At 42.2% G+C, this 27,815-nt stretch overlaps 2 protein-coding genes across 5 annotated transcripts; one reads left to right on the top strand and one right to left on the bottom strand.

Annotated features, from left to right (window-relative positions):
- On the top strand, window positions 1-26,218 carry slc38a10 (solute carrier family 38 member 10). 4 transcript variants are annotated; one of them, XM_055021161.1, is made up of 18 exons: window positions 1-178; window positions 364-583; window positions 2,337-2,454; window positions 2,623-2,668; window positions 2,810-2,903; window positions 3,431-3,574; window positions 6,569-6,693; window positions 12,999-13,101; window positions 14,836-15,018; window positions 15,977-16,088; window positions 17,508-17,614; window positions 18,746-18,899; window positions 20,705-20,863; window positions 20,942-21,346; window positions 21,434-21,538; window positions 22,216-22,236; window positions 24,035-24,175; window positions 24,383-26,218. In XM_055021161.1, the coding sequence occupies exons 2-18, from the start codon at window positions 494-496 to the stop codon at window positions 25,597-25,599; spliced, it is 3,324 nt and encodes a 1,107-aa protein (XP_054877136.1). In that variant the 5' UTR covers window positions 1-178; window positions 364-493; the 3' UTR covers window positions 25,600-26,218. The 4 variants fall into 4 exon arrangements, with proteins under 4 accessions (XP_054877136.1, XP_054877135.1, XP_054877137.1 ...); XM_055021160.1 differs by lacking the exon at window positions 6,569-6,693 and adding an exon at window positions 5,824-5,948; XM_055021162.1 differs by lacking the exons at window positions 6,569-6,693; window positions 22,216-22,236 and adding an exon at window positions 5,824-5,948.
- Window positions 26,092-27,732, bottom strand: ndufaf8 (NADH:ubiquinone oxidoreductase complex assembly factor 8). The gene is made up of 4 exons (XM_055021164.1): window positions 27,656-27,732; window positions 27,478-27,568; window positions 26,430-26,543; window positions 26,092-26,352 (listed from the first exon to the last, which is right to left on the bottom strand). The coding sequence occupies exons 2-4, from the start codon at window positions 27,556-27,558 to the stop codon at window positions 26,332-26,334; spliced, it is 216 nt and encodes a 71-aa protein (XP_054877139.1). The 5' UTR covers window positions 27,559-27,568; window positions 27,656-27,732; the 3' UTR covers window positions 26,092-26,331.
- Between the last annotated feature and the right edge of the window lie 83 nt (window positions 27,733-27,815).

The raw sequence follows: 27,815 nt of genomic DNA, 5'->3' as shown, positions 1-27,815 counted from the left end.
CCTGGATACACTTTCAGGGAACTAGTCCTCTTGTATTTGTTGACGAACTGTGAAACCTAATTTTTTTTTCTCTCATTATACGCACCAGCACTCCTCTTATCCACAAAAAACGAATGAATGTGGCGGAAGTACAGATGATAACGTAGCAGGACAGGAAGGCGGGAGGGCGAAGAGTCAGGTATGCAACTAGGAAGTTATCGATTTAGCTTTGTGGCTAATTACATTGCACTTCATAAACTGCCTACGTGGACTTATTTACATTTACCCAAACGCTATTCGGGTAGCTTCTCAGCTGGTATTTTAGAAAACTAAATGAAGTAGATTGCGTGTTCTACCGAGCTGTCGTTGTGTTTCCTCTCAAAGCGCCACGTCACTGATCCACGGGGAAGAGATCAGACCGAGAGATCAGCCAAAACAGCACCGGTGCTCCGTCTCTGCCTCCTCAAGCTTTATTGGTTTCATAAGACCACTGCCCCGCACATAGCACCTGAAAATGACGGCGTCAAACTGGGGCCTGATCATGAACGTGGTGAACAGCATCGTTGGAGTCAGCGTGCTCACCATGCCCTTCTGCTTCAAACAGGTGGGTCACTCAGCTTTATTCCACGCAGACAGGCTGAGGTTCACTGAAACTGTTCTGATCCAGTGTTGGATTTGGTTTCTCACTTTCGTTAGTGTCGTATTGAAGTATAATAAATACTAACAGTTGTTGATGATGGCATGTTTTATGTGGACAAAATTGATTGTATTTCTCACTGTGGATTTTAACACCATCATTTGATTATAAATTTACTTTATTTGGATTTTTTGAACTGTTTTTTTTTTTTTTAGAATCTTGTGACCTCTGTGTGTGGAAGTTGCTTGTTCTTTCTGAACATGATGAATGGACTTTTACCAGATTCCAACTTCCTCTCCCCGTTCTAAAAATGCACATGTTGGATAAAAGAGTGGCTCTGCTGCTCCTGTGTGTGACTGTGTGTCCGCTCATGATTGAAATCAGCAGCCTCTTTCAGATTTTAGGTTTGCTATGTACAATGAGACAGATTTAGGAAAACATGCACAACCTGAAGCCTACACGTGTCCTTGTCATGTCATATCAGTCGACCAATTCTGTGGACACGTTATCTGTTGTAGCAGAAAAATCTTTGCCTGGTTATTTTAGGGGCCATTTTCTGCAGATGGAAACTTTTTGATCTTCTAAAGCTGGAGTTTCAAATACATTTTCATGTTGGGCCATATCAAGATCATCAATGTAATCAAATAGTCTGTAGTGGCAGAATGTATTTATGAAAAAACTCAATAACAAACTGTGAGTATTTTTTCAAATCAAATACTTTGGCATGTGCTATAGGGCAACATTTTTACAAATAAATGACATCTTAGAGGGCTGCACAGTGGCGCAATGGGTAGCGCTGTTGCCTTGCAGCAAGAAGGTCCTGGGTTCAATTCCCAGCCTGGGGTCTTTCTGCACGGAGTTTGCATGTTCTCCCTGTGCATGGTGGTTTCTCTCCGGGTTCTCCGGCTTCCTCCCACAGTCCAAAAACATGACTGTCAGGTTAATTGGTCTTCCCAAATTCTCCCTAGGTGTGAGTGTGTGTGTGTGCATGGTTGTTTGTCCTGTTTGTCTCTGTGTTGCCCTGCGACAGACTGGCGACCTGTCCAGGGTGACCCCACCTCTTGCCCAGAACGCAGCTGGAGATAGACACCAGCAACTCCCGACCCCAATAGGGAGAAGGGTGATTAGAAAATGGATGGATGGATGGATGACATCTTAGAGAAATATTGAGTATAGAAATACTTTTATTAAGGTTTTTGCATTCGTCTTAATTTTGGAGTAGCTAGAATCACAAACATTGGTCTGGATTTTCTCAAAAGCAAATTTTCTAGTTCAAATAAGAAAATGATCGACCACTGTAAACTGTTTGATAATGACGTAGTCGTGCTCCACCCTTTCAAATGTTTTCTATCCATCATGATCAGTTTTCTACAAAAATTCAGACTGTTATATTGCTTTCCAGAAAATTGTCACTTTTAGTTTATTATTGAGCATAATAAAAACGGCACAAAATGTTCTTTTCCAAAATGTTCTACGAAAACTCTAATACTTTCTGTGACCCCAGGTCCTTTCTACTTAACGAGTTTGTCGCTCACGGTTCAAAGTTTGAGCAGCACTGGTCTAACTTGTCCATTTAAACAATTCCCATAAATTCCGTGAAATATGAAAAGACCAGAAGTAGTTCTCATACTTCATTCGCTCTCGCGTTAGTTTCCTGAGTCACAGGAATTGAGTGTAAACGTTGGGTTTGATGTTGACCTGCCTCTCTGCTCCTCCCCAGTGTGGGATCGTTCTGGGCACTCTGCTGCTCTTCTTCTGTTCATGGATGACCCACAAGTCCTGCATGTTCCTGGTCCACACCGCCAGCAACACCAAGCGGAGGACTTACGCTGGACTGGGTGGGTAAACTGTGGGGCCTCCTTGTTGCCGCAGTAACGGAAGTAGCAGCAGTTGCGGTTTTGAAGAAGTGAGAAAGCCAGCTGCTCCTCCAGCCAATCTGAGCAGGATGCCAGCTCATGAAGTGAGTTTTTCTTAGATTATTCACGTCAATGTTTCCCTTTCTGCAGCCTTCCATGCTTATGGGAAACCTGGAAAAACGCTCGTAGAGACGAGGCAAGTTTCACTTTTTGTGTTTTTAGATTTTAAATGTTTTTGGGTTTTTTTCTTTAAAAACTCAGCAGGAATGAGAATGTAAAGTTAATCTAAGACTTTGACGTTTTAAATAAATTGAAATTCTTTTTCTGGTCTCTGCAGTATGATCGGTTTGATGCTCGGGACTTGTATCGCCTTCTATGTTGTCATTGCTGACTTGGGATCAAATTTCTTCGCTCAGCTGTTGGGTTTACAGGTTTGAGACTTATTTTATAAATCAACGCTAAGTCTTAATCTGCTCCCCTCTCTGAAATACACAAAAAAAATCTGTCATAAGCTACAGCAGGAGTGTCCAAACTTTTTTCACCGAAGGCTGAAGTCCTCAAGTTAGAAGTTCTCAGGGGCCAAAATTAACTTTTCCTCTCCAATCAAAAGTGCAAGCATATGATTGTGGTTTTCTTCTTAATCTTCACAACATTAAATTTAACTAGAACTGCACGCAGTTATCTAGTTAAATTTCAGCCTCACAAGTAATTTTAAAGAAACCAAAGTTAGTTTGACATTTGAGGTTGATAAAAAAAATATTTTTCCATTTTCCATTTAGAATAGAAATTTGCCAAAGCAAGCTGCAATCTTCATCAAAATTGCACCATTCTTCAAATGCTGTCAGGGGCCATAAAAGCTTATTCTAAAGGCCTCAAATGGCCCTTGGGCTGCACTTTGGACACCCCTAATCTGGAGCCAGCGAGTATGACTGCGGTGTCGTTGCTGTGCTGCGTTCAGGTGACGGGGAGTTTCCGTGTGCTCCTGCTGGTCGCCGTGTCGCTGCTGGTCGTCCTCCCACTCAGCCTGCAGAGGAACATGATGTCCTCCATCCAGTCCTTCTCAGCCATGGCTCTCATGTTCTACACCCTGTTCATGTTCACGGTGAGCCCAGTTCCACTCAGCCGCTCTCTGTCTGTCCAGTACATGTGAGGACCGTCTGTGAGGTCAGCAGGTTAATGGTTTGCACCAGCAAAACAGCCTCTGTATACATGAGTCAGAGTTTCTCTATAGATTGGGCTCAGATCCTGTTTAACAGCACGGTAGTTGGTCTTGGGTTCAAATCCCGGCCCAGCGTCTTTCTGCATACTTATTTTCATTGACTTATTTTTAGTCTAGAATACTTCAACTATTGAAGTATTAAAGACGAGTTTTCATTTAAAGCATCCATCCATCTCTTTTGCTCCTCTCTTCGTTCGTTCGTTGTTTGGTTTGTTCTTTCGTACTATTGATTTCTGTTTTTATTCTCGTTTCTTTGGTTCTTTCTGATTTTCTGTTTGTCCTTTTAAAATACTAATCAGTTTTTGTGTTTTTCTTTTTTGTCTGTGTGTTTTTATTCAAATGTGTCCCTCTGTGCTTCTTAAATGATTTCTCTTTGGCTGTAGCAGGATGTCTGCTGTGTCCTTTGCAGAAAATGATACAGAAATGAATAATTTGATGATGGAATCTTTGCAAAAAGGACCCAGAAAGGTAGACACTTTGTCAATGAACGTTATTAAGCAAGTCATTATATAGAACATGTGGCCTGGTTGATGCATTCTGTTAGAAGCTGCAAAGAAAACAGAAAGTTTCAGTTCTTAGTAATATTTCCTTCCTGGACAAACAATGAACTAACAATGAGAAATATTGCCACCTTTTAAATGATTTGAATAATTTACAATAATCCAAACCGGAGAGCTTTAGCTCGTCTTCTTTGTCTTCATGTTATTCCTCCGAGGAAACCTTCAACAGAAACCTGATTGATGATGGTTTCTGGTTGTCTTTAAAATGACAACCAGATGTTTTTGTGGCTGAAGTTTTGTTAGTGCAAACCAATGATAACTGTTTCTCATCTCTACCTTTAGACTTATATGACATTATGAACTAACAGCAGCTTTAGTTTATTATGTATTAAATAGTTTGTTGTTTTTATGCATGTAAAAACCAAATGAATCTAATGTGCCGTTCTGCTTTTCAGTTGGAGCTCCTGTTCTGTTTGAACAAATGTTGTTTTTGTGTTTTTCATGAATTGTTGCTTATTTGCTCCGTTGTTCCAATGCACCAACAAGGTACTGTCTTGCTCCTGTTTGTAAAGAGCAAATCCACACTAAGTCATTCAGGCAGAAGACAGTTGCTACACTGGTCTTTGGATTAAATCTGACCTTTAATCTGCCCAAGAGTTGATGCAGGCGCCAAAAGTGGAAGATGTCCATTTTACTCCAGTTTCACATGTGTTCTCTTCCAAGGATCAAGTTTTTTCACATGTGGTTTTAGAGTTTCCAACTTAGCAACTTTGTCTCTATGATTTGGCAACTTTTCAGACAAAAAAGGGATTAAATGCTTAATCATAATGAATCGATTATTAAAATAATTGTCAACTAGTTTTGTAATCAATTAGTTGTTTACTGGAGTAAAAAGTATATTTACACTGCTTTATTCATGCACACATTTTTCATTTAAGATGTAAAAGCAATTTTTTTGTATGAGAATATGTTCTACCTGAAACTCTTTAAGTGGCAGATGTAGCTTCAGCTGATTTAAATTCAGCAAAAAACAATAAAAAATCTATTAAGCATCTTTAGCTGTCCGATCATCACTCGATTAATCCAAAAATAATCAGCACAACATTTTGATATGTTGAGGCCCCACAAAACCTAGAGATGGCCCTGCTGTAGTACTGCAGACGGTTGTCAAGGCAACGTTCTGCAGCAGTACAGCAGAGGCTGGTCCAGCATCAGTTTCCTGCCTGCTGTGAGTTAGGTTGTGTTTGTGTTCAGCTCCGTTTTACTGAATTCCTCCAAAGTGTAACAACTGCCATTGCTGCTCTCTCTCTGTCTCTCTCTCTCTGTTGTCACATGAGTTGTGGAGCATGTCGGTAACCTAGAGCAGTGGTGCAGTGAGTTTAACTCTAGACTGGCCCGACCCGGCCCAGTCACCTCACCCTCTAATAGATGTATCTCCTTCCCTCCCTCTTTCCATCCTACCCTAAACTGATCTCCTCTCTCACCCTTCATCATCTAACTTTCCCGTCTTTTTTTTTTCCTCTCTTGTCCCGCCTCCCTTCCTCTCCTCTACCTAACATGTGCGCCCCTCCTCCCCCCCTCTGACTCTTCCCTCTCCTCTTTTCGCCGCTGTCTCTGCTTCTGGTGATGTAGATAGTGTTGTCGTCTCTGCGCTACGGCATAATCTCGGGCTCCTGGGTGGAGCAGGTTCACCTGTGGCGTTTCAAGGGAGTCATTCAGTGCCTGCCCATTATCGCCACAACCTTCTGCTGTCACCCGTAAGTAAACCCCATCCCCACCCCCAGTAACACCACGGTAAGGGCAGAGAGTGAAGGAAGCTTTGCTCTCCCTAAATCCTTCCTCATGTTCCCACCTGAACCTTCTGCCCACTCCTGTCCTTCAACCCTGCCATTCATTCACCTTTTCTGGTTGAGCTGTGTGTGTGTGTGTCTTTGGTGGCAGTAGTAGTAAGGCAGAGGGGTTTAACCGAGTTTTTTGCTACACCTCCACACAGAATGAATCATAGTGTTCTGGATGTGGTGGGTTTTTTGTCGTTGTTTTAAAGGAGCAAGACAAAGGAAACGCATGCTGGTGAAAAACCTGTTAGATTGTCGCCCAAAAGCCTCCAGTTTTCCCCAGCTCTCTATTTGACTCATTCTGTCCGATTCCGACGGGTTTTTCATCCAGGATGCGGCTTCCTTCCATTTCTGTCTCTTCATGTTTTCTGATTTTCTTCCCTCAATGATTATGACGACAAAATCAGTGAGCTGTCGACATGGACACCATCCTTCTCATTCCTCTACGTTCTTCTTGTCCTCCATCCATTTGTATTCATTTGGTCTGGGCTGTAACCCCTGCTCCCCCCCTCCCTCCCTCCCTTCCGCCTCCTTCCCCTCAGATGGTGCTGTCCTCGTTCAAACACGGGCTGCTCAGCGGCTGGTGGCTAGGGCAGGTCTATATGGTGCGCTGGGAGGGTGTTTTTCGCTGTATCCCTATCTGTGGGATGGCCTTCGCCTGCCAGTCGTAAGTACTCCTTTCCCGCCCATTGCCCTACTTCAGGATAACATCATAAAGCTGATTTGAAAAGTTTTTGTCCAGCTTCAAATTTTGAATTTATTTCATATTAGAACTTATTAGGTGTGGGCCGACCTGAGAGTCTCATAGTGTCATCAACTTGAGTAAAAAAAACAACAACAAAAAACACAGAAACGATCTGATTTTATTTAAAACAGAAATGTGACTATTATTTCTACTGCTCATTGTGATCTCTGTGAATGGAGGAATATGAACAGAAAAAAAAATGTTTTCTGTATTGAACAATATCAATATTGATATCAAGGTTTCAAATAAACAGTCCAGATTCTGAAATCTGTTGCAAAACAACAGTCCAAATAAAACATATTAATAACTGATGAGATTTATTGTCAAAAACATAAATGAAATAAATGCACTATTCCTTAAACCAGGGGTGTCCAAAATGGTTGTCAGTTGCCATCTATGGCCCCTGTGTTTATTTTTTTTATTTTAATAAAATAAAAAAATAAAAATAATAATTTTAAAAAGTGTTGCACATTACTAAACAAAATATTGATCTTTTAATAATCAGACAAATATCCAACAACTTCTATGCAATGCGGACTCTATGCACCCTAAGCTGCATTAAATTTGTTGAGCTGGTAACAAAAAAAGAAAATATGTAGCTATATTTATATATTTATTTTTCAGCATTTTTGATTAATATTATTTATATATTTATCCCCTTGAACTCTTTGGTCTTGATGATTTAGGCCTATGTGATAATGAGGCAGGGCTGATGTAATGGATTACAAGGAAACCAGTAAAAATGACAGGCAGCATACAGATGTTCCAAACCCCATACAGTACTGTACTGCATAAAATGGAAAATATGTTTCAGTACATGCATACAAAAATGCAAATTCATTTTACATCACTCCTTGGAGTCTCTTCTTCATCTTGTTAAAAAGGTTGTCTCATATACTGCCTGAAAAAAAATCATTTTGAATTGAAAAACCTAAAGTCTTCATTGTTTTTTCTTTAATTTGTTTCTCAATAAAATATCATAATTGATATTGAGAAGATAATTTGTGTCTTAATCATTAATAGTGATTGTAATCACAGTTATAGTAGCACAGTAATAATCATAAGAATAATGATAATCAGTTTAAACTTACCAGTCGAGCTCATTAATTATTAAACACACCTTGACAAGAATGTTTGGAGCAGGAAATGAGTCCCATTATTCCTGTATCTCTTCTTCACAAACAGTGAAAAGTGTTGTAGGCTTTTATAATGAGCCGTGTGCAGCAACATATGATCCATATAAGTAGAGAAAACTTGTCTTTCCCTGGCACCTCATTTAAAAACGCTCTGATAAGATTCTGAAGATTAAAAACTTAGTGTTCTTTGATACTGGCCCATGTTTAGTCCCTAAAGATAGTCCAGAGTAATTTCAGGTCTCTTTTTGTTTACTCGTGTCATTTTCAAGGATTTAAGGATTTAGGTTGAGTTTGTCAAGAGGGAAAAGAAGACAAACATTTGAGGATTTAAAAGGCAAGGTTATGTTGCAAAACTGTTTGCCGTAGTGAAATTTCTCTGCTCTTAAAAGCAAACATAAGCGATCAAAAACTGCCTTCGCATTCCAGCGAAGTTCCCCACAGTGAATCTAGTAATCGCTGGAGCAGCAGCCTCTCTGAGCCGCCACATTTCTTCCCTTTCATCCCTCTGCTGGCTCAATCAGTGCCTCCTTTGTGCCGGACTCTACCGTCGCTGCTTGCCATTGGTGTGCGCGGGTTGTGGGGCCGCCCGGACCGACCTAATGGATGGAGTTTGTGTTGGATGTGAATGCAGTGTCGGGGAAGGATTTAGGGGACTGTTATGGTGAGATCATTACGGGGCAGATGTTTGGGCGGCGGTGTTTTTGTTTTATGCGAGAGTAAGAGAGTAAAACTGTTGGGAGGGGGCGGTGGCTGTAAGCCTGGAGTCCTAAACCTGACTTGAATTAATGTAATGACAGAGCTAACTAAACATGGTGTGGTGGGTATGTGCATGTCACCCCAAAACAAAGAAAACATGCACTTGTGTGTGTCTGTGTGAGCGTTGTTGTGCTAAGTGATATTTGGCAGAGGGGTGGGTGGGGGGATTTCTTGGCCTGTGGTCACACTGAGCAAGGCAAGCACTCACTCAGCTTCAGCCAAACCACTAATCAACGCCTTGGACTGCCGCCATATTACAGACACACTGATGTATTCACGGGCTGATTAAACAGCTCTTAGCACATTGGATTTTTATTACGTTCATGAAATGTGTTTATTTTCAGCTAGAACATTACTTAACATCGCCATTATGACATGGTGGGAGCTGGCCCTGTGGTTTTTTTTTTTCTTTGGAAGTGGAATAATGTGGAATGCTTGGCTCGTCTTAGGGACACGTTAAAGTGTGCAGCAGAAGCCGTCCCTCTAGGAGGGACCGGTGGCAAAAGATCGGAAATCTGCTCAAAATGTCTGGGTATGAAAGGGTTATATCCATTATATGCAAAAAGTCAAAGAAACAGAAGTTGAGCCCGAAAGGTCCACGGAGCAGAAACCGAGCGGAAATAAAACTTTGATGGAACTAGTAAAGAATTATAGTTCATCCAGTTTGCACTTGGTACTCAGAAGTGAACAGTTCCAATTCAGAAAATCAAACAGTTTGAAAATCTAACTGAACTAGTCTGTTTCCCCCAGTGTATTATAAGCCTGGCGGGCCACCAGACTGTACTTGTGCCCCACCAGGCTAAGCATTCCTTTTTTATTTTAAGTTTTTTAAAAATGTTTTCATAATTTAAGGCTTTATAGTTGGTGTTAATCTTCCAACTTTCAATACTACATAATTATTAAGTGATATTTTCAATTTTTTTGTCAACTTTAAACATTTTTTAACTCAAAAACATGACTGGCTGCTGGATGAATGACTGCCCGGCACCCAACCACTGGGCTTAGCAAGTTCTCTGGGGGAAACCTTGCAGTCACAGCAATAAAAAGTGATCATGATTGGTTTAATGTATCACATTATCATCATTAAAGGCTACATGCCCCAGGTAATTTCCAGCTTTTGTGATGAACAAAAACGAGACCATAGTAAATAATTCCAAACACTTGTTCACCTTTCAAAATATTCATGCTGTGTATTTCAGCTCAGAGTCAAATCTGTTTGATGGATCTGCTGGTGTAAAAAATAAAAAGCTACAATAACCTGGCTGCATAAGCGTGCACACGGTGAAACGAATCCCTTAACGAAGCGTCTTCTGATTCAGTTTTAGCATCGAGTCTTCCTGTGTTGCACCAGCCACCAGTTACAGTGAATCTGATTGGCCTGGAATGAAATTCAGCTGAAATACTTGGATTTTTCATCTTCTTGCGATATGGAAAACATTTGCATTCTTAAACTCAAGCCATTGTTTTCAGACGGGTCACAAACAATCGCAAGAGTGTCATTGCACAAGAGTATCAGTCAGGAGAAGGGTACAAATAGCTGCACTGCTTTATTAATGCACCACATTTTATATAATGAATAGATCATTTTCACTAATTGAAGGTTTGCCAATAGCTGCTGCAGCTGCTGCGGTTCTCTTTACTGTGTCAAACAATCCAAACGTTTGCTTTAAAAAGGCGTGCACATTTATCCAAACATTCTCTTGCAGCTATTTTTTATTTGATTTTTTCCATTACAGCAGAATTGTGTCTTTGTGAGCTGGATAGAACAGGTCAAATGTCACATTATATGTGAGTAAAGAGTTCAGAATAATTTATCCTGATCTAATTTTTGTTTTTGTTTTTCACAGTGGCATGTTGACTTTTGAGAGCAATTGTAGAGGAGAAAAAAATAATTAATGCTACTGGCTTGAATAGCTAACGGTATCTGCAGCCAAAACAAGCTAGTTGTGTTTTGAGAACAAATGGGTTTCTAAAAATGTAAAAACAGCTGGTGTTTCCTGACTTTATGGCATTAGTGCTTCACGATTTTTTGGATTTATCTTTTCAACTTTTAACCTGATGCACAGTGAAACATGTCATTCCTGTAACTGTGAAGAATTCTTCCACCATGTCTCCCCAGTTTCATCAGAGGACATCAGCCTTCCAGGAAGGACGGTTGAGTGACCATTAGATGCTTGCTGTTTCAATTAATGTTGGCGGAAAGATTTATTGGCTCACACATTAAAAAAAAGTGCGAAGAGATAGCATCCTGGTAAGGCTGGAGCTAATAAAAATCAGAGTGTGTGAAAGTGAGACAGGCTGAGAAAGAACAAGAGGAGGAGAAAGTTACGGCGTCTTGCTTCCTGTCTTGTTTCTGCTCCATGGCTCTTCTTTTGTACCAAAGAATGGAGGTGAGGACGGAAAAAAAAGACTGCCAGGAAAGTTTCTAATGCTCTAAAACCTTCCAGGCACTGGCTTTTTTATATAAAGCCTGTAAATTTACTGGTTAATGTGTCAATGGCCCCCCTCCACATAACCGCCCCTCGCTACAGCACAGAGCAGGAAATGATGGAGCAATTTCACATTTTACCTCGGCCAGCCTTGACTACTGTCACCTACTCTGTGTCGCACACACACACTGTTAGCATTTTGTATGCCCTTCATCACACTTCCATCCCATGTCTTTCGTTTACAAACATTTTGCATGAACTGACAAATTTCTGGCTCTTCTTATCTTGACTTGGAAATCCACAGATGCATGAGCTTTGAGATGCGATTTTAAGTTCTCTGGAATCCAGACAGGAAGTTCTCTTAAGCGAAAACGTGGAAGACAACTTGCTCAGTGTCTGACGTATTACTTGTGTGATTTAATCCCAAACTGCAGAAAATCTCACTCAAATGCTCAGGTGTTTAATATTTCAGTAGAAGACAGTTGGCTTTTTCTTAAGATGATATACAAATGTATACAAAACTCTTACAGTGCCAGTTGTGAAAAAAGAGGTTTGTGGAAGAAAAATGTCAGTAAAAAGCATGGTAGTGAAACTGATGGGGAAAAAATCTTCCAGAGGATATCAGCATGTTTTTAATTTTATGTATTAATTAGTATTAGTAATTAGTATCAGCAAGAAATTGAAGAAACTCTAATATAGTTTTCATAATGTTGCAAATTGTTGTCAAAATACATTAAGAAATCGGTGGCTGACAGGAAGGATCACATAGACAGTTCTCACCTGAAGAACATTTGTAGTTTATAGGAATACAAATGTTCAAAATGTCACAACAAGATCTTGAGAAAATCATCTTTGCATTCAGCTTTAGTTGAATTTATCACTGCATATCATGTCTTCAAATGTCTGCCATTTGCAGAATGGCTGCTTTTAGCGAGAATTTTTTTTCTGTGGATATAAGAAATTGTACATGTTTTTACTTTGGCTTTTTAGTTAAATCCTTAGAAATGGATAATCTGCTTTGGTGACATTGAAAATGTTAATTTGATGTTTAAAATCAAAGCTAGTGATGTTTTCGTAAGTGGCTCCTTCCCCGTATGCAGATATAAAACGATGCAAACATTTTCCAGCTTGAAAACCAATATTGTTTAGGAGAAATATGAAAGGGAAGAAAAATCTTGTTTGGTCACTTAGATGAAAATTTTTCAAGTGCTTCAGATTTGACAAAACTCTTTTCAAATGAGGTATTATTTAGTTAAAGTCTGATCTCTCCATTTCTCATTATTTTTTTGGCAGTTGGCACTAGCTGGGCTTTAAATGTAACATTTTGCAAAAAAGGATAAGACAGAGGCTGAGTAGGTTTTTATTCCCCATAATGTGAAGAGGAAAATACAGCAGCCTGACTCAGGTAAACTGGAAGCACTACAGTTGCCTTGCAGTTGATGAAGGCTTCATTTGAACAATCTTCCTGATAAATTAGTCAAGTTTCAGTGGGATAAACAAAAGCAAGCAATAAGATCAGATGAGTGCACTTCTGACAAGGACAGGAGAAAAGAGATGCATCATTTGATTACTGAGAAGCACTAACGGGCCCCCATATGCCTGCTCATTAAAAAAACTTTACAGAGCCAATCCCGGTATTAAATCTGGAATGAGTGGCTGTGAAGATTGTCATGTTGTCAGCTGTCAGGATGAGAAAATAAACAACACAATTTCCTCAACATCTGTGGAACTACGCTCCCCCTGACCTCCTGAGTTAGATCTGGAACGGTGGAGTGCCTCCTCTCAGAGGAGTGTAGCTGTGTGATAGCGCAGGCAGCATGCGAGCCGCACAACAGCAGCTCCAGCATGGCGTTGTGTGGAGCGGCATGCCGAGTTTTGTCGTTTTTGGCCTGCTTGTTCCTCACAGGCAGGTGCTGCCAACGTACGATAGCCTGGACGAGCCGTCAGTCAAACGCATGAGCACCATCTTCACCTCCGCCCTCAACGTGGTCACCATCTTCTACATCACCGTGAGTAGAGCCAGCACTTCTCATCACACCTGCCACTCTTCACCTTTAGCTCCACCTGTGCTATTACAGCATTTGTTTTTAGCAGCAACGAGGGGTTCACTGATCGTAGTTTACGATCAGTGAACTACAGCCAGTGGCATTTTACAGCATATTCAAGTAACTAAATTTCAGATGTTATGAAAGTGCTACAAATTTCAAATAGAACTTTAAAAAAATTTACTTTGTAACTTGTCACTTTGAAATTGAGCCTCTATCTCTTTAAAAACTCCTACTCTTTATGAAACTCCATCTTTTAGGAAGTCATCACAACATGGGTCCTTTATTAACCCTTTGGTTGAGAAGTAGCTCCTATAATGAGCTCTGCAGATGTGCAGTTCCAACAGCTGTTTGCTAATTGGTGCTAGCTAGTCTGAAGGAGCTGAATGGGGGAGTTCCAGGTGAGGGCTACTCAGTGAGGTGGAAGCTTGGAAACCGCAGCTCGGAGGAGGAGCTATGTCTCCTCCGCAGCTCGGAGGAGGAGCTATGTCTCCTCCGCAGCTCGGAGGAGGAGCTATGTCTCCTCCGCAGCTCGGAGGAGGAGCTATGTCTCCTCCGCAGCTCGGAGGAGGAGCTATGTCTCCTCCGCAGCTCGGAGGAGGAGCTATGTCTCCTCCGCAGCTCGGAGGAGGAGTATGTCTCCTCCGCAGCTCGGAGGAGGAGCTATGTCTCCTCCGCAGCTCGGAGGAGGAGCTATGTCTCCTCCGCAGCTCGGAGGAGGAGCTATGTCTCCTCCGCAGCTCGGAGGAGGAGCTATGTCTCCTCCGCAGCTCGGAGGAGGAGCTATGTCTCCTCCGCAGCTCGGAGGAGGAGCTATGTCTCCTCCGCAGCTCGGAGGAGGAGCTATGTCTCCTCCGCAGCTCGGAGGAGGAGCTATGTCTCCTCCGCAGCTCGGAGGAGGAGCTATGTCTCCTCCGCAGCTCGGAGGAGGAGCTATGTCTCCTCCGCAGCTCGGAGGAGGAGCTATGTCTCCTCCGCAGCTCGGAGGAGGAGCTATGTCTCCTCCGCAGCTCGGAGGAGGAGCTATGTCTCCTCCGCAGCTCGGAGGAGGAGCTATGTCTCCTCCGCAGCTCGGAGGAGGAGCTATGTCTCCTCCGCAGCTCGGAGGAGGAGCTATGTCTCCTCCGCAGCTCGGAGGAGGAGCTATGTCTCCTCCGCAGCTCGGAGGAGGAGCTATGTCTCCTCCGCAGCTCGGAGGAGGAGCTATGTCTCCTCCGCAGCTCGGAGGAGGAGCTATGTCTCCTCCGCAGCTCGGAGGAGGAGCTATGTCTCCTCCGCAGCTCGGAGGAGGAGCTATGTCTCCTCCGCAGCTCGGAGGAGGAGCTATCTCCTCCGCAGCTCGGAGGAGGAGCTATGTCTCCTCCGCAGCTCGGAGGAGGAGCTATGTCTCCTCCGCAGCTCGGAGGAGGAGCTATGTCTCCTCCGCAGCTCGGAGGAGGAGGTACTTTGCACACCTGAGTGGTTGCCATGGAGCTCAAAGGATTTCTCAAACATGCTTGAAAGATTCAAAGCAACACTCCAGATATGTTTTTGATAAGGGAATAACAGAAGATGTAAAGCTCAAAAAAGTGGATTTTACATAATACTTTCTCTTTTGGGGGGTGACCCCATGTCTGAAACATTCAGACATAGGAAGAAGAACACCTTTATTTGTCCCACCCTCTTCAACATTACATCCTCTGCTTTCCTCTCCACCAGGTGGGCTTCTTTGGCTACGTCAGCTTCACGGAGAACATCGCCGGCAACGTGCTCATGAACTTTCCATCCAACCTGGTGACAGAAATGATCCGGGTGGGCTTCATGATGTCTGTGGCCGTTGGATTCCCCATGATGATCCTGCCCTGCCGTCAGGCCATCAACACCATGCTGTTTGAGCAGCAGGTAGGATCATGTTTTCACTCACCATCAGAAGACAGATTATGTGTGTCATTCATTGACAGACATTTGAGTTGAAGTTGCCTTCAGAAAGTATCCACGCCCTTGTGTTTTATTTCTTTTTACACCTTATTAGTTGCAACCTCATATTTCAGTGTATTTTATTGGAGAAAAATGCAACACAACTGCAAACCCACAGAGAGAAGAGATGTGAGAATGTCCAAAGCTGGTTAAAAACCGGCATTAAGTAGAGTTGACTTATAGAAGCCTGATACAAACAAGGCCATGCTTCAGTTTAACTATGTTCTTGTCTGTGTTTGTCTATTACATCACATTCCAATAAAATATGTTAAAGCTGGTAGCTGTGAAGTGTAAAAAAGTTATGAATACTTTGGAGAAGCACTTATGGAACGTTAATGATAGACTTGAGGTGTCCCGATGCAATATTTTCTTTTCTGATACGATACAGATATTACAGCTTTGAGTATTGGCTGATGCTGTTATTGACCTGATGCCATATCAGCACAGATGCATACCGGTACTTTATTACTAATTTTATAGTGTGATGTTGGCAAAGACTTGATGAAGTGATATTACTCAAACGGAGAACAATAGCCAACAACAATTGGTTTGAAAACAACTGACCCCTTTTTGTTTCTAAATCGATGGGTCTGTGTGCAGAAGGCAAGACAGAAATGCCAGGACAGGCTAAATACTGGAATAGTGCTTCCAACAGTGTGCTTACGTAGGAGATTTTGGATGCAGGCTGATATAATCCCATACCTCTTTTGGCTTATTTCAGACCGATTTATAATATAAGATCGGGTCAACCCTGCGATAGACTTCTTTCATTTACCCTCAAGACACAAAAATCACCCTCAGTTTTGTAGATTTTTAGTTTAGTTATCCTGAGTGGTAAATTATTATTTTTTCCTCCAACCTGACTTCTGGTTCCGTCTGACAGCAGAAAGATGGGACGTTTGCTGCCGGAGGTTACATGCCCCCTCTGCGCTTCAAGATGATCACCCTCTGCATTGTTTTTGGCACCATGCTGGGAGGCATTCTCATTCCTAATGGTACATCCTGTGTGTGTGTGTGTGTGCATGCGTGTGTGTGGCATGTCTGTGTGTGTGTGTATTTTTGTGGACGTCTTTAAGGTGCATGTGTTCCTTTCTGTGGGCGGGGTGGCTAGGGAGCTTTACGATGTGTGTGAATGTGACTTTACGAGTCAGTGACTGTCACACTCTAACACAGTCTTTAAATCAGGGGCCCAACTTTTATCTCCTTTTAGATGGGCTGATGGTGAGATAGGGCTGTTATTCTCCCCAGCTCTCTCTCTTTCTCTCTCTCACACACACACACACACACGCATACATAAAATCACACAAAGACAAGTTCACGTACACACCAATCCTGGCTCTCTGTCAGCTTCTTTAGGTTGCTTTACTGCTCACAAACAACTCCAAAATGGCAGAGATGAAAAGGTTGTAAGGTTAGCGTTACTTTCCACTTCATTTCATTGTTCAGTTAGTCGCTGTTTGTTAAAGGTCTGATTGGTTGAACACACATGTGGACATACACACAAGGGTGTGGGGTGTGTTTGTGTATCTAATCAGACTAATAGACTGAGGAGAAATGAGGCGAGGACCCCGGGGAGAATGGACACTAAACCTGAGCAGAGCAGAACAATCTGGTGTCTGTCCCCTCGATGGAGGCTCATGGGGGCCATTTCATTCACGATTGTATGATTTTTATTACTGAATCTGATAGAACTTTTTTTTCTTTTTAACTTTTCTGCATATTTTTACTAGACTTTATGCTTCCTGCTAAGAATTCTCTCATTGTATTTATGGCTGCTTTGTAAATTTAGGCCACACTTGAAAATGGACTTGGTGGTATGGACGCTCATTTCCACCTGGAAAAAAAATGTCCAACATAAAATTTTTATAATTATGAGATGGAAAGCCACTCTGTTTCCATAAAGAGGCCTGCTTCTATGGAAGCCCATTTCTCATAGTCATTACTTTAAATCTCAAAATTATGACTTAGGAAATCAAAATTATGACTGAATCTCAAAAATTGTCTTTAAAAATTTAAATTATGACTTTGTATCTCGTAATTTACTTTGAAAATCGAAATTATCACTTTGTAACTCAAAATTGACTTTGAGAGTCAGTTTTCAAAAGATACAAAATTATGACTTTTGTCATTTATTATAATTATAACTGAAAGTTGAAAGTATGACGCTTTATGCCATAATTATGACTCTGAAAGTTGTAATTATGAATCTCAAAATTGTGACATCTGAAAGTTGTAATTATGAATCTCAAAATTGTGACATTGAAAGTTGAAATTATGACTTCATAGCTTATAATTATGACTTTTAAAGTGGAAATTTTGACTTTCTGTGAGGCTTTTCTTTTTTCTGCCCTGGTGGAAATGACTCCCCATATCCTGGTGAGCTGCTGCTCATCTCTGTGTTTCTCTCTTAACAGTGGAAACTATCCTGGGTCTGACCGGTGCCACCATGGGCAGCCTCATATGCTTCATATGTCCCGCTCTCATCTACAGGAAGATTCAGAAGAATGGCTTCATTTCACAGGTTTGTTCTGCTGAGATTTTAGGCGGTAATCAACACAGAGCACAGCACTATTATACACGGGATTTTTACAGTTGAAACTAAATTTTTATTCATGTCACACTAAATATCTATTTCAGGTGATTTGTTATTTTTAGATTTTTAAATCAAAGAAAAAACTTGATCAAAACTTCCAACATAATAATAATAAATGTACATAAAAATATACTAAAATCCACATTTGCTAATAAAATGTTGAGGTTTTCGAAGCCATTGTGGAAGGTCCAAAGAGTGTCTCACAGATTGACCAGAGCAGCGTGTTGCACATGTTTTCACTGTTCCCTGCTAAAAGAATGTCTAATGACTTCTTGTCATAATATAGCGAATATGCAGCAATATGACAGATGCTATATTCATAGAACAAGTGGGACTTGTATTCAACTTTTTCACAACAGCCTAAATGGCCCAATTTCAATCTTTTCACCCCTCACAAAAATCTCATTTGTGCAGCTTCCAAATGTGCGACTAATTCAGATACGTACTTGATTGTTTTAAAAGTGTCTTCAGTCACAACGTTGCATTTAATCAGATTTTTATGTTGACGTGACATGTGCGTCATAATTCTGCACCAGAAGAAGTCAGGTCTGACTTAAACAACTGATGAAAAATAAAATCAGAATCATGAAATTGTGACAGAAGTTCCTCCACATTTGGCTCTGACTCCATGTCCAATCAGACTTCTCAACAGAGCCTGCAGTTTGTGCTCCACAAAAGGCCACTGTTATCAGTCGTTTGTTCTTTTTATTAGCTTCTCTCATCTTGTTTTGGTCTGGTGACAGTCCTGAAAGTTCCCACTGCTTTAAAACTCAGCCATAAACGTCGGCGTCCATTACTACTTAACCAGCGTGCTGCTGTGTGACATCTGCATTCTTCTTCTGCACATTCAGGTTGTGTCGTCCAGTGGAATGAAAAAAATCGATATTAATAAATCAGAATTGAGCATCAAGACCTGCTGTGTGAATGTAGCTTAATGATTCTTTTGTTGCCTGATTGTGAATCTCTACAGGGTTAAATAGTGGCTAAATGTGAAACATTTTGAAGAGGGGTGAATATTTTTGGTAAGCTGTGTGTGTGTGATGTCTGTGTGTCCTGTAGCTGGTCCTCTGCGTTGGCCTGGGAATCCTCCTGATCAGCACCTTCACCACCCTCTCCGTCTCCAGCAGCAGCCCCGGCTACAAAGTCCCGGCTCCTCCTCCCCCGGCACCCAACAGGAACATGGCGCCTCTACCAAACCTCCCCGACCCGCACGGTAAAGATCACGACTTCCTCTAATGGCTGCCAGACACTTAGCCACTTGATGGACTGTAAATGAAAGTGGTTTTCTAATGAGCCGTGGAAACATTTACCTCAGCGGGCCGGAGCCGAGGCCGGGGCCGTCTGCTGAGTGTGAGATTGGCCAGCACCACTGCATGCCATTATTTTCTGTAAAACGCACCAGAAACAGAAAGGAGATGCTTGTTTCTTGTTTTGCTTTCAAATTCCAAAGGCTTGTGCAGCAGACTAAATGAGCTTTGTTGAGAAAAAATGAGTCGGAGGCAAAGAGCTATTGAGATTAAAACAAAAAGCACAGAGCAGTAACAGAAGAATGTTATTTTTTCTATTTCCCTGAGAAGAAAAGAGACAGACAGGGTGACTGGTAGTCAGACAGGCAGGGTGAGGAGATAACCTCTTGATAATATCTGAAAGCAGCGCTCAGTGCTTGACATTGATGAAGCGGGATTGATGCCCTTCAAACTCCAGCAATTTCTCTCAGCCCCTCTGCCTCTGTTCATTTCTCTTACCAGCCCCCAACCCCTTAAAACACACCATGTTCAGCCTCTTCTACCCTTAAACCTCGTGTGGCAGCCAGAAAATGACTGCAGGCTCAACCGGTACCAAGCAAATGGATGCTGTGGGCTCAGAGGGAGATGAAGCGAACCAGTGAGACCCGGAGAACGTTGTTTTTATCTGGGTTTGCTGTTTTGTGGTAACACACAAGTAAGAATAGCCGTAAACTTCACAGTTCTTCATTATTAAAAAAATATAAACAAACCGTACAAAAACATTATATCCCCTATTTATTTTCTTTGAGTTGTTTATTTTGTGTTTCTTAAAGGGTGTCCCTCAAACAGTCTAAAGATTAAATTAAGGTATGAACCAATAAAATATGCACAATCACAGGTCTTACATTTTGTGGAGGCAGGTCTATTCAGTCTCATATGTAGGTATGTATGGTATTAAGATTGTTTTAATTTTCTGGTGGGGCTTTTCTGTCCTTCGAAAGTTTGAGTGTCACGCAGACATCTTCACTCCGGTCTGTGACTTGAGGTGGTTGAGGCTACTACTAACTAGCTGCTAGTAAACCCTAGCTAGCCAGCTAGCTTGTCTCCTAAGTGCCAGTTGGCCAGACGAGCCACCGAGTCACTTTTGTTGCCGTGACCCGTTGGATTCTATGTGCATTCTGTGCATTTCCTTTTGTAAATTTGTATTGTGATATAGGTCTTTAATTTCTTTCTGAAAAGTCTTAAAATGGAGTTGGTCAAACCTGCAGAAGCCTTATATTTGTTCTTTCGGAGCAAACAATCCACCTGCTTTCTGTTAGTTTGAAATCGTCTTCCCTCTTTCACTCTGAGATGAAGTGTCAGATATGTTGTTTTTGCATTTGCTGCCACCTAGTGGATCTTTTTAAATCAGCAGTTTGAAAACTAAGATACAGATGCATCTTCATAAATTGTATTATCAAAAAACATTAATTTTAGCAGTTTAAATGAAAAGGGGAATCGGTATTTTACGTAGATTAATTACACACGGAGTGGGTACATACTAACATTCTTATGAAGATTAAAACTCCAAAATTAAAATTTAGCACAGGACCAATAATACGTTGGACAGAGGGTCATTTACAAGCCCCACGCAAAAGTGTTCTGGAAGCAAGCTCAATGGTGGAAAGTTGAGTGGAAGGAAAAAGTAGCTTGATTTTCAAACACAAATTAACACAAACTATATTAGTGTGTGTTGAGTCTCAGTAACATACTGCAGGTGTTTGAGTTGATCAGGTTTTTCTTGTCCTCACAGATGATGCTCAAGTCAAAAAACCAGTAGAAATAGAGAAGCCCGTTCTTCCAGAAGGGAATGTGGTGCGGCCAGCGGAAAGAGGTGACGAGCCCCCCCAGATCGAAGGGCCCATGGAGAGGAAGAAGGAGGATGTGGTGCAGCTGGACCGCCCCGATGCTGGTAAGGAAGCTGAAGCAAACTGTGAAACGGAACCGATCCAAAGCCGTTTACGACGGCTTTCTGTTTGCTCTGCTGCAGTTGTGCCGGAGGGGGATGCCCACCGCCACGAACCACCCATCCCTCAGGACGAAGTGAGGGTCAACTCCAGGAAGGACAAACCAGAGCTGGAAGAGAAGAAGCAAGCTGAAGAAGGGCTCAAAGCAGATCCACAAAGGGATGAGCTGGGAAATGACGTCAGAAAAGAACGAAACGCCCAAGAGGCCGCTGGAAGGAAGGAAGAGGGGAAGGCGGGTGGACCGGTGGCGTCCAATGAGGTGCTGGAGAAGCCGGTCAGAGAGGTGGACAAGCAGGACTCTGCTGCACTGAAGGAGGCGGAAAAACCTGCCAAAGATGCGGCCAATGACAATGCAGCTGTAGCAGCCAATCAGGCAGCAGGAGCACCAGTCAAAGAAGTTGCCAAACAACCAAATGCTGCAGAAAAGGGTAAAGACTTAACAACTAGCAATATAGTGAATATGCAGCAATTCCCTCGTGTATGTTTTGTCCAACTTCCATGAAATTTTTGACCAGCTCCACCTGCTGAAGGAGAGCGTCACCCTGTGGCAGACGCTGGCGCAGCTGCAGACGGCGGTGCAGCCGCAGACAGCAAAGACACAGCAGACGAGAAGATGGACGGTAGGTTCAGCTAATTTTCTGAAAGTCGGAAAAAGTGAGATGTGGAGTAAAGTAATGTGACGGAAGCAGCAGTAGGATACCCGAAATCAGCCTCTGTTTTTATCAGTTTATCTTTGGTTGCAGCCGGATGCGTATCTGGGAACAGCACCATTAAATCTGTCAGACTCTCAGTTACTAAGTTTTAATAATAGAGCATGCTTTGAAATAGTGCCTTGCCTGAAGGCACATTAACGTGGTCACAGGGGAAGCTGGAATTAGACCCCAAACTTTCTGACTACATCCCAACTCTCCCCAAAACGACTATCTCAGCTGAAACAATGTGCTGAGATAGTGGACCACTCTGACGTTCTGAGGTTCAGGTTCTGCCTCCCTACCTGTCCTGGTTTCCAGGTACATTTCTACCCATTTGAACAGTTAAGAGGAAAAAATGTCAGAAACCCGGCCTGGTTCCCGAACTGCTTCCTGCAGTTAAAATGTAACTTTGTTTCTTCTCTTCCTCTCTCTTTGCTTGTTGCACCAGAGGTGTTAGACACGCGGCGATCTGATTTCAGTTCCTGATTCTTGGCACACTTGGCTGTCTGATGTGGCTTGTTCCCTCTTATATTCTGTTGTTTACCTTTCTCCTCCTCTTAACGCCTTTCCTTTGTTTCCTTCTCTCTGGCGGATTCAAATGGCAGTGATAAAAAAGCTGGTCGCAGGTATGGACTCCCTCTTTCCTTCTAGTCTCTGTGTCACAGTCTGTCGCCGCACTCACTCATCAGCTGATCAATAATCATTACTTTAACACGCGGCTCATTTTACTAACCGCTGCATTAGTCGACAAATGGTCGTGAACGGAGATGCACCAAGATGGAGATGGTTGGATTTTCAACTTCCTCTGCCCTGAATGGTTACTGGCTGGTCCAAGGAAAATTTCAAACCCTATTTTTAACAATGATACCAATTTGTTTATTGAACTTTTTATTTTTAATGATTAAAAAACTGCTGAAATAACTTTCTTCTGATGGAAAATGTCAATTATGACACAAAGTGTTAATTTGATGCCCAGGCTTTTTCAACAAGGCAACTTTTATTGAAAATTTGCCTTTGCTGCACCTGAATCAGCTTTTATTAATTAAACATAACAAGTGTTTTGAAAGAAAGTGACTCATATCCTGTTCTTGTAGCTGAAAATGAATTTGTTCACTCAAGTCCAAAAGAATTTGAAAACTAGGTACCCTACTTTTAATAAAGCAAAATCATTTTAAACGTTTGGATCTATGATGAACAAACATCCCCTGGCTACAAAAACCCAGCAACAAATCGGCCCACTTTCTACGGAGGCCCCTTAGGGACATGGGGAAAATGTTAATGGTCTAATTTTGTGTACAGCCAGAAATATCCATTTAACATGTAAAATTTATGCACATTTAAAGAGCTTCAGTGAAAATCTGTTCATTCTTAACTCTTTGGTGCAATAAATTGAGTGGAAATCAATTTATTTACTGCATGTTTGTCTATTGGTGTAAGGCTGAGATGATCATGAAAAGAGCCCTTTAAACCATTCAGACCATCAACACAAAGAGACACAATCAAAACTTTATTACCCCGTGAAAATAACTCACACATCGTCCAACGTTTGACCTGTTTTGCTTTTGCTGATATGTGTTTGTGGTGCATTTCTGTCCTACAGAAACAGACATAACCCTTCAGATATCTCACAAATGAGATATTAACATGCATGGAAGAAACCTCTCAAAAACCTTATGGCAGAAAGTACAGTGGCCACCGCAAGAAAGACTTTCAGTATTCAGTTATGTCGCGTGAACTGATCAGTATGTTATTGCAAGAGAATGCAAATCCTATTGTGAGGGAACGCAGAAGTTTTGTGAAGAAATGCAATAAGGCAGCTCAAAAGAAAAAAAAATCCCTAAAGGGCTCCATAACTTTCTGCTTGATTATACTTCCTCTCTTATTATTTACTTGGCCTGTAAACTCTTTTGACTCAATGATTTTGACTCACGTGACACAGAGTTGGACACCCGTCTTAGAGTTACGGTAAAGCTGTATGTTGTCCATGGAATATATGGAGAACCTACATTTCTACCCACATAACTACTAGGTTATTAATGCTAACCCATTAATCATTAATAATAGATACTACCTTTTTTTGTTGTCATTCTAAAACAAAAAAAGTTCAAATCCTTTTTAACAGCCATTGTTTCTCACAATGTGTCGTTTCCTTTGAGTATAAATATTAGCGGCTCTCGTCAGGAAGGCTGAAAAAAAAAAAAGTATGATTTCTAGATTTTGTTGTACTTTGAAGAATCAAACTGCTAAAAACTTGACCTGCAGGTGAACAACTGAACCTGGTGCATCTCTGTTAGTGAAGAAAGCCTCCACCCACCTTGTCCCCTAACCTGTAGCTTGAGTCCCCTCATTCCTGAGGCCGTGGTCTGTAACTGTGCAACTCCGAAGTGTGTCTTGCTTCAGTTGGATGTGTGTGTGTCCATGCAGAGGGCCAGCTGGACCACGCCGTGCTGCTGCAGGTCATCAAGGAGCAGCAGGAGCAGCAGAAGAGACTTCTGGACCAGCAGGAGAAGCTGCTGGCCGTCATAGAAGAGCAGCACAAGGAGATCCACCAGAAGCAGCCGGGCGGTGCGTACACACACACACACACACACACACACACACACACACACAGGGCCGAGGAGCAACTCCTGGACTCCCACAAGACGGCCAGGAGTGTTTAGTGCCATGACTTAATTCTGAATATATCTCATGTAAATGTTTAAATCCATCATTGCCATGATTTTAACAACTTATTGACAACAATAGTTCATTATTTATTTTTGTGTGTATAAGGAGCTCCAGATGTTGAGGCAGAAAAGGGAGTCCAGGACGAAGGAGCGGGGAAAGCCAAAGATCCCGGCGTGGGATCAGACCTGAAGGCAGCAGCAGCTGGAGGACAAGATGCTGCTGCTGCTGGGGAGCAAAGAGCGGCTCCAGCTGGGAACGCAGCAGGCGCTAAAGAAGCTGCTGCAGCTGCACCCGCTTACAAGGAGGACGACAAAGCTGCACCAGGAGGAGAGTCTCAGCAGCAGCAGAGCGAGCTGGGGGCCCGGGGGGTCCGGCTAGGGAAGAAGATATCCGCAAAGCCTCAGAATGATCAGGTTTCTCTGGTCAAAGACGAAGAAAGAAAACTCGATAAGGAAAAAGAAGCAATGGAAAACCTCAAAAAGGAAACACTGGACAAGGAAAAGCTGGAAGGAGACGGAAATAAAAACTCTGCCGGTGAGAACGAGCTGGGGAAGGAAAAACTTCAGTGGGCGATGATAGAGAAGGAAGTCCAAGCACGGCTGGCCAACGAACTCCTGGAGAAGGAAAAACGGGAAAAACTGCAGTTAGAAAGAGAGAGAGCTGAAAGGGAGAGGATAGAGAGAGAGAGAGCTGAAAAGGAGAGAATAGAGAAAGAGAGAGCTGAAAAGGAGAGAATAGAGAAAGAGAGAGCTGAAAAGGAGAGAATAGAGAAAGAAGTGGAGGCGCGAGTGGAAAAGGAACGGCTGGAACGAGAGAAGAGAGAGCAGGAGCTCGCCGAGAAGGCCAAGCAATCCGAGAGGCTCCGGGTCGACGATGAGATCAACAACAGAGCAAAGAGAGAGCAGGAGAAGAAGGAGACTCAGGAGAGGCTGGAGCAGCTGCAGCGGGTTCTAGAAGCCAGAAACGCCGAGCAAGACGAGAGCAAAGCTTTGAAAAAGGGAGGAAGAGACCTGAAAGAGAAAGCTTCCTCTGAGACCGGCCCCGGGGCCGACGCCGACCCCGGGGCCAAGGAGCAACTCCGGGACTCCCACAAGATGGCCAGGGATCAGGGAGAGACGGATCTGAGGCGCAGGAAGAGAGCCCTGGGGCCCGGAGAGGCCGCAGGGCTCCCAGGAAGATCCAGAGGGGTCCACGGCCTGGAGCCCCTCCTGGAGCTGGGGGGCCCAGACCTGCATGCTGCCCTGGAGCAGCAGCTGCTGGCCGGGGGAGTGTTGCACTCCAGACAGATTAAACAGGCCGCAGTGGACGATGGAGCAGAATGACACACACACACACACACATTCCTCCTCTCCAGCTTTAGAGCACAAACCAGCAGGACCTCAGAATTGCCTTCATCAGCCTCTGATCCACAGCCGACCTAAAGTCTGCGCTACAGTCTGTAAATATTAACTTATTTTTGTCTCTTATGAACATTCTGGAAAGGTTGCTGTGTAAATAGAAATATCTCTATGCAAAATCTATCATTTCTGAGCAGGAATATTCTGTATTTAATGTTAATATTTGTGTGGATGGAAGCCGCCTCCACGTTTCACGCTGTCGTGTTTTTGTCCTGTTGAACCCGGTTAAGGCTCTCCTGTGTGCATCGCAGCCTGATGAACGGCGCATCAGCTGCCCGTAACTCTTCCTTGGTGCCTTCCCTTCAATATGCTGCAGAACAGACTAAATGTGCATTTTGTTTTCCCACACTTTTTTCTCTTTTCTCCCTTTACCTTCATTTTTCTGCACAATAAGAATATAATGAAGGCGATGAGACGTGCGGTTGGAAATCTTGTCTGTATTTTCTGGTTTCTCCTGTGAAGATCAAGGTCATTTCTACAAGCAGATTTTTCTATGTGTAATATTTTGCTCATAAAAAGATTCAATAAAAGACATTCAACATTATTGATTGCTCGTTTGTATAAATATCGACTGAAAGAAAATTGTTTGTCTCCTATCACAACACCACATTAATGCCCCACTTGGAAGGTTTTCTCCCACAGATCAGTCCAGGTGTGTCATCTGGTTTTCTTCTTGGCCTGGGAAACAAATGATGAGAAAAGCTTTTCGTTAATCAATAAAAACACCAGTTCCACTATTGTGGACTGTAACTTACTGCGTTTGTAAAGCAGGTCTTCAGTGCCTCAAACTCTTTAGCACACAGATCCTTCTTCAGCTCCTGTTTACCAGTTGTTGTTGTAGCAGCAACACACTGACCATAAACAGCTGCCTACAGCAAAGGAATAAAAAGAAACAAAAATAAGTTGTATTCATTTTTAATCAAATTGCGGGGAAGATTTAGTTTCACCTCTAAAGTGGAGTGTCCATCTTTATTCACTCCAGTTATGGTGATATGTCTATACAACTGTGTTTTGAGGTGGGGAAAACAAAACAGCGAATTTCCACCACAAAAAAAAAAAAATAGATGTTGGTAATTTTCTAGAAAACGTGTGCTAGTTTGACAATGAAATGTAGAAAATTATAAGATTTTCAAGAAAATAACGGGGTTTTTTTGGTGGAAAAGCTTTTTTCTTCTATTTGCGATGTCCCTGCTGTACTGTTTGCCCATCAGGTTTGCACATCTCAAAAACCCACATCTTTGCCCTTTCTTCTTTGCAAAAAATAATAATAATAATAATAGAAGCTTTGTTGGATTAGAATGAAAAGTTTTGGGAACGTTTTTTTCCCGACTTTATTCTTTTCTTTGGATTCTGTGTCTCCATACAGGTGGGCTGTTTTTTTTCTTTTTTGTGTTTTTTTAGGATTTTCACTAGATTTTGGATACATAAAACAGATTTACAACATCCACACTTTGCAGTTTTGTGCTTTAAAAAAAAAAATCTTTCCAATTAAGTGCTATTAAATCACTCCCCTTTTTCAAAGTGCAGCTCACGACGGAATTTGTATAACATGACCAATATCAAACCTATACAGGAACATGAAATGCTTTAAAAGGTGCAAATTTTTGATATAAATTTACGAAATGAGACTACATCAGTTTTAATTAAGGTCAGAATACACAGTTGAATAGATAGTTAGGAAACAGTGTAACAAACAAACAGTAACTAACCCAGTTTATCTGTTACAACATCCTAATGAAGGACCAGCAGGTCATCATCAAACCTCATCAGGTCATCATCAAACCTCATCAGGTCAGATCTCACCTCATCTGCGCACTGAGCGACCAGCTCAGTGAACTGTCTCAGTCTCTCTCGGCTACGACTCCATACATTGGACCCCGACATGCTTTGTCCTCTGTGTTTCACATCAACAACAGTAAAAAAAAAAAAGAAAGAAAGAAATTCTGTAGTGCCTGTTGGTTTATTAAACTCACGGACAAACCTGTTTCAAACAAAGATATCACCCAGTAGATAGAGTATTCATGCCAGCCATGGACAGCGCCATGTTGCAATCTCTATTACATGAAGGACAAAAAAAAAAAAAGTCCGCCTGATACTCTAAGTCTGATTGGCTGACATAGCTGTCAGTCAAAGCGATGCCC

Source organism: Poeciliopsis prolifica, unplaced genomic scaffold (genome assembly GCF_027474105.1).
Source record: "Poeciliopsis prolifica strain line A6 unplaced genomic scaffold, Auburn_PproV2 SCAFFOLD074, whole genome shotgun sequence".
NCBI classification, from domain to species: domain Eukaryota; kingdom Metazoa; phylum Chordata; class Actinopteri; order Cyprinodontiformes; family Poeciliidae; genus Poeciliopsis; species Poeciliopsis prolifica.
The sequence above is the reverse complement of the archived record's forward strand: the minus strand, read 5'-3'. Positions and strand labels throughout refer to the sequence as shown.